This window comes from Quercus lobata, chromosome 7 (genome assembly GCF_001633185.2).
Source record: "Quercus lobata isolate SW786 chromosome 7, ValleyOak3.0 Primary Assembly, whole genome shotgun sequence".
Lineage (NCBI taxonomy): Eukaryota > Viridiplantae > Streptophyta > Magnoliopsida > Fagales > Fagaceae > Quercus > Quercus lobata.
Genome location: NC_044910.1, coordinates 6,303,046 through 6,307,291, shown reverse-complemented (window position 1 = coordinate 6,307,291; position 4,246 = coordinate 6,303,046). Strand labels below are relative to the sequence as shown.

Here is a 4,246-nt window from a genome sequence, read left to right as displayed (position 1 = left end):
ACTGTTTTTGAAAATATTTTGCAATTCATGATGAATCTTCAAGAATTTCAATGTTGCTTTGATTCTCATGGAGGAAAAGATTTGGATGTGCTAAATTCTTCACTCTCTTTTATTGATGCTTTGATTGAGGGGGGTGATCGGATTGGGTTCTGGCATTTGTCAAGCTTCTATGGTCATCCTGAGACTGCATTAAGGGTGGAGTCGTGGAGATTGCTTAATTCTTTAAGGGACAACTCCCAGTTGCCGTGGCTAGTGATTGGGGACTTCAATGAAATTAGATGTCAAGCAGAGAAGGAGGGAGGTGCACCTAGGCCTGTTTAGCAAATGGCTTGGTTTAATGCTTCTATTAATTATTTTGGGCTGAAGGAGGTTGGCTTTGTAGGTCTGAAGTTCACATGGCTGTATCAAAGACGGGATGGCACTCAAATCAGGGAACGGCTAGATAGGGCCCTAGCTTCTACAGATTGGCATTCTCTATTCCCTACTGCAAAGCTTCATCATAAGTCCTCTTCCGCTTCTGATCATAATCCTCTTCTATTGCATCTATTCTCAAAGAAAAAACACCAGAAATACAAGAAAATATTTAGGTTTGAGTCTATGTGGTTGAAGGATGAGAGATGTGAGAAAGTGGTGACAGAGGCATGGGAGGAAGGGATGTGTATGGCTTCGGATTTTCCTATTTTAGCTTGTATGGAGTATTGCAGAAACAAATTGGAGGTATGGAATGCGAATGAGTATGGGCATGTGAGAAAAAAGATTGCTTGTTTACAAAAACGTTTAGAAGGGCTGGAGATGCAAGCTTCATCTCCTGGGGTTATCAGAGACTTAAGAGAAACTAGAGTGGAGTTGAATTGTTGGCTTGATAAAGAAGATGCCATGTGGAAACAGAGGGCACGTCTGAATTGATTTCAGGAGGGAGACCGAAACACCCGTTTCTTTCATGCACGGGCTTCAGTAAGGTTTTAGAAGAATTTAATTGAGGGGGTTTTTGATGTTGAAGATGTGTGGCAAGTTGATCAAGGTGAGATTGAGAAGGTGTTTATTGAGTACTACTCTAATTTGTTCACTTCCTCAGAACCGTCAAACTTCACAGAAATTATGGAGGCCATTCAACCTAAAGTGACACAATCAATGAATTCCAAGCTGGTGAAGGAATTTCAGGTAGGTGAAGTGCACAAAGCCCTGAAACAGATGTATCCTTTAAAAGCTCCAGGTTCGGATGGTATGCCCACTCTTTTTTTCCAAAAATTTTGGTCTACTGTAAGTGGTGTAGTGACTAAGACAGAATTGGATTTCTTAAATTTAGGCATCACCCGCCAAAATTTAATGAAACCCATATTGTTTTGGTTCCTAAAATTAACTCACCTAAAAGAGTAACTGAGTATAGACCAATAAGTCTCTATAATGTCTTTACAAACTGGTATCTAAAACTTTGGCCAACAGACTCAAAAAAATCCCCCCATCTGTTATCAGTGATACTTAGAGTGCTTTTGTGAATGGTAGGTTGATTACTGATAATGTTTTAGTAGCCTTTGAGGCAATGCACCAGATTAATTTGAAGAAATCAAGGGCTAAAGGGGAGATGGCTCTCAAGCTTGACATGAGCAAGACCTATGACAGGGTGGAATGGGCATGCCTAGATAAGATAATGGAGAAGTTGGGGTTTCACTCAAGATGGAGAAGCTTAATGATGCAGTGCATTACTTCAGTCACTTATGTTGTCCGTGTCAATGGTAAACCTAGTGGCCATATTATTCCTTCCAAGGGGCTCCGCCAAGGTGATCCACTTTCCCCATATTTATTTTTGATTTGTGCGGAAGGTCTTTCTACTTTAATTAAAAAGGCTACAGCTGATGGTTTGTTGGAAGGTGTATCGATGTGTAAGGGTGGCTCTTGTCTTTCTCATTTATTTTTTGCAGATGATAGTTTAATTTTCTGTAAAGCCACTGTTGAAGAGTGCGAAGCCCTTCAGAAAGTACTATGTACGTATGAGCAAGCTTCTGGCCAATAGCTGAACCGTACCAAAACTTCTCTGTTTTTCAACCCTAACACAGTTAAAGAGATCCAGGATGAGATAAAAGTGAGGTTTGGTGCTCAAGTGATTCAGCAGCATGCGAAGTACCTGGGTCTTCCATCGCTAGTGGGAAGAAATAAGAAGAATAATTTTAAGGAAGTTAAGACAAAATTGGTTAAGAAGTTGGCAGGGTGGAAGGAAAAACTATTGTCTAAAGCTGGGAAAGAAGTTCTGATAAAGGCCATGGCCCAAGCCATCCTAAAGTATACTATGAGCTACTTTAAAATTCTTGATTCTCTTTGTAATGAGATGACAAGTATTATTACGAATTTTTGGTGGGGGCAATGTAAGGAGGAACGGAAAATGGCATGGATTGGAATGATTCCTTATTGTATAAGGTTTTAAGCAATTGAAGCAATTTAATTTTGCAATGTTGGCGAAACAAGGATGGTGGCTCCAGTCTGGGAATGATTCCTTATTGTATAAGGTTTTTAAGGCTAAATATTTTCCAAGGTGTGAGTTTTTTGATGCAAGTCTTGGAAAAAATCCTTCATTTGCCTGGAAAAGTATTTTAGCAACTCAAGCAATTGTTAGGAACAGCAGAAGGTGGCAAGTGGGTAATGGCCATAGCATCACAATTTGGAAGGATAAATGGGTGCCCTCTCCCTCAACTTATAAGGTTGTATCTCCTATCTTAAACCTACCTGAGGACTCTTAGGTTGCAGCCCTTATTGATGAAAAGAATGGTGTCTGGAAAAATGAGCTGGTGCGACAAGTCTTCCTACCTCATGAAGCTGACTTAATATGTAGCATTGCTCTAAGTGCTAACTTGCTAGCGGATAATCAAGGCTGGGCTTTAACGCATAATGGAATCTTTAATGTTCGAAGTGCATATAAGTTGGCCATGGAGATGAGCTCAGCTGTACCGGTGGGAGGAGTGTCTTATAATAGTCAGTTAAGGAGGTTTTGGAAGTACCTATGGAGCTGCAATATTCTGCACAAGATTCGCCATTTTGCTTGGAGGGCCTGCAAAGATGTCTTGCCCATGAAGGAGAACCTGGTCAAACGTAAGGTGCTGTTGGATGGAGCTTATGATGAATGTAATATGGAGGAAGAGTCTTCAGCCCACCTGTTTTGGCACCGTCAACGAGCTAGTGAGATATGGCGCACTTCTAATTTGTTTTAGGGCTCTATGGTTCATCATTTTGGATCATTCATGGACATACTTTGGTACGTGGTGATGATAGCTCAGTGGGATCGCAATGGGGTGGAAAAGCTGATTGTGATAGCTTGGGCATTGTGGTCGAATCGGAACGAGTGCAGAAATGGCGATGCAAAGAAGTTGCGTCATTCTCTATTGCAAGGAGCGTTGGAGTACTTGAGTGAGTATCAGGCCTGTATGGAGGTCATGGTGTCTCCGCGGCAGTCAGCTGAGGCAGTGGTGTGGACGCCCACCTCTCCAACCCGTTACAAGATCAATGTGGATGTTGCCGTGTTCAAGGAGCAAAAAATGGCAGGGGTGGGGATTTTAATCAGAGATGCCACAGGCCAGGTGATTGGTGCTTGTAGTAAAAAGATTAATGCTCCTCTAGGCGCCATTGAAGCTGAAGCTAAGGCCGTTGAGCTGGGTCTCCAATTTGCCAAGGATTTGTCTGTCCAAGACTTTACGCTTGAGAGTGATTCTTTGTCGTTGGTCAATGCCTTAAGGGACTTATCTTCTCCTCCTTTATCTGTTACTGCTCTAATCTATAGATCTGTAGCTACTGCCCATAGATTTTGGTGTGTAGACTTCGCCCATGTTGGTCGAAATGGCAATAGGCCAGCCCACTTACTTGCAAGGCATGCTTTAGGCATTGCATATTTGTCTGTTTGGGTTGAAGAGACCCCTTGTTTCCTTGAACAAGCTCTTAACCAAGATGTATTTGTCAATTTTTTTGATTAATAAAGTTTAGTAGTATTTCACATCAAAAAAAAAAAAAAAAAAACCTAGCGAATAACGAACAGTTGCTAAGGTATTGATTCTAAGTTTTGTAAAAAAAAAAAAAAAACCCAAAACAAATCTCAGTTACTGTGCGTGTGCTTTGCACTTAGCCCATCACGCTGCTAGTTGCTTTGTCGCGAATCCGTGGTTGTTCGTCGAATCCAGGCTTCGTTGCATCTCTTTCTCTCCGTTTAACCTGACAAGTATCTCTATTTGTTTAACCTGTGAACACTAAGAGCATCAACAGTGGG

At 41.4% G+C, this 4,246-nt stretch overlaps 1 protein-coding gene across 1 annotated transcript; it reads left to right on the top strand.

Annotated features, from left to right (window-relative positions):
• Window positions 1-324: 324 nt before the first annotated feature.
• Window positions 325-3,200, top strand: LOC115951461. The gene is made up of 7 exons (XM_031068665.1): window positions 325-895; window positions 1,001-1,222; window positions 1,530-1,778; window positions 1,920-1,982; window positions 2,055-2,277; window positions 2,528-2,627; window positions 2,733-3,200. The coding sequence occupies exons 1-7, from the start codon at window positions 325-327 to the stop codon at window positions 3,198-3,200; spliced, it is 1,896 nt and encodes a 631-aa protein (XP_030924525.1).
• The last annotated feature ends 1,046 nt before the right edge of the window (window positions 3,201-4,246 follow it).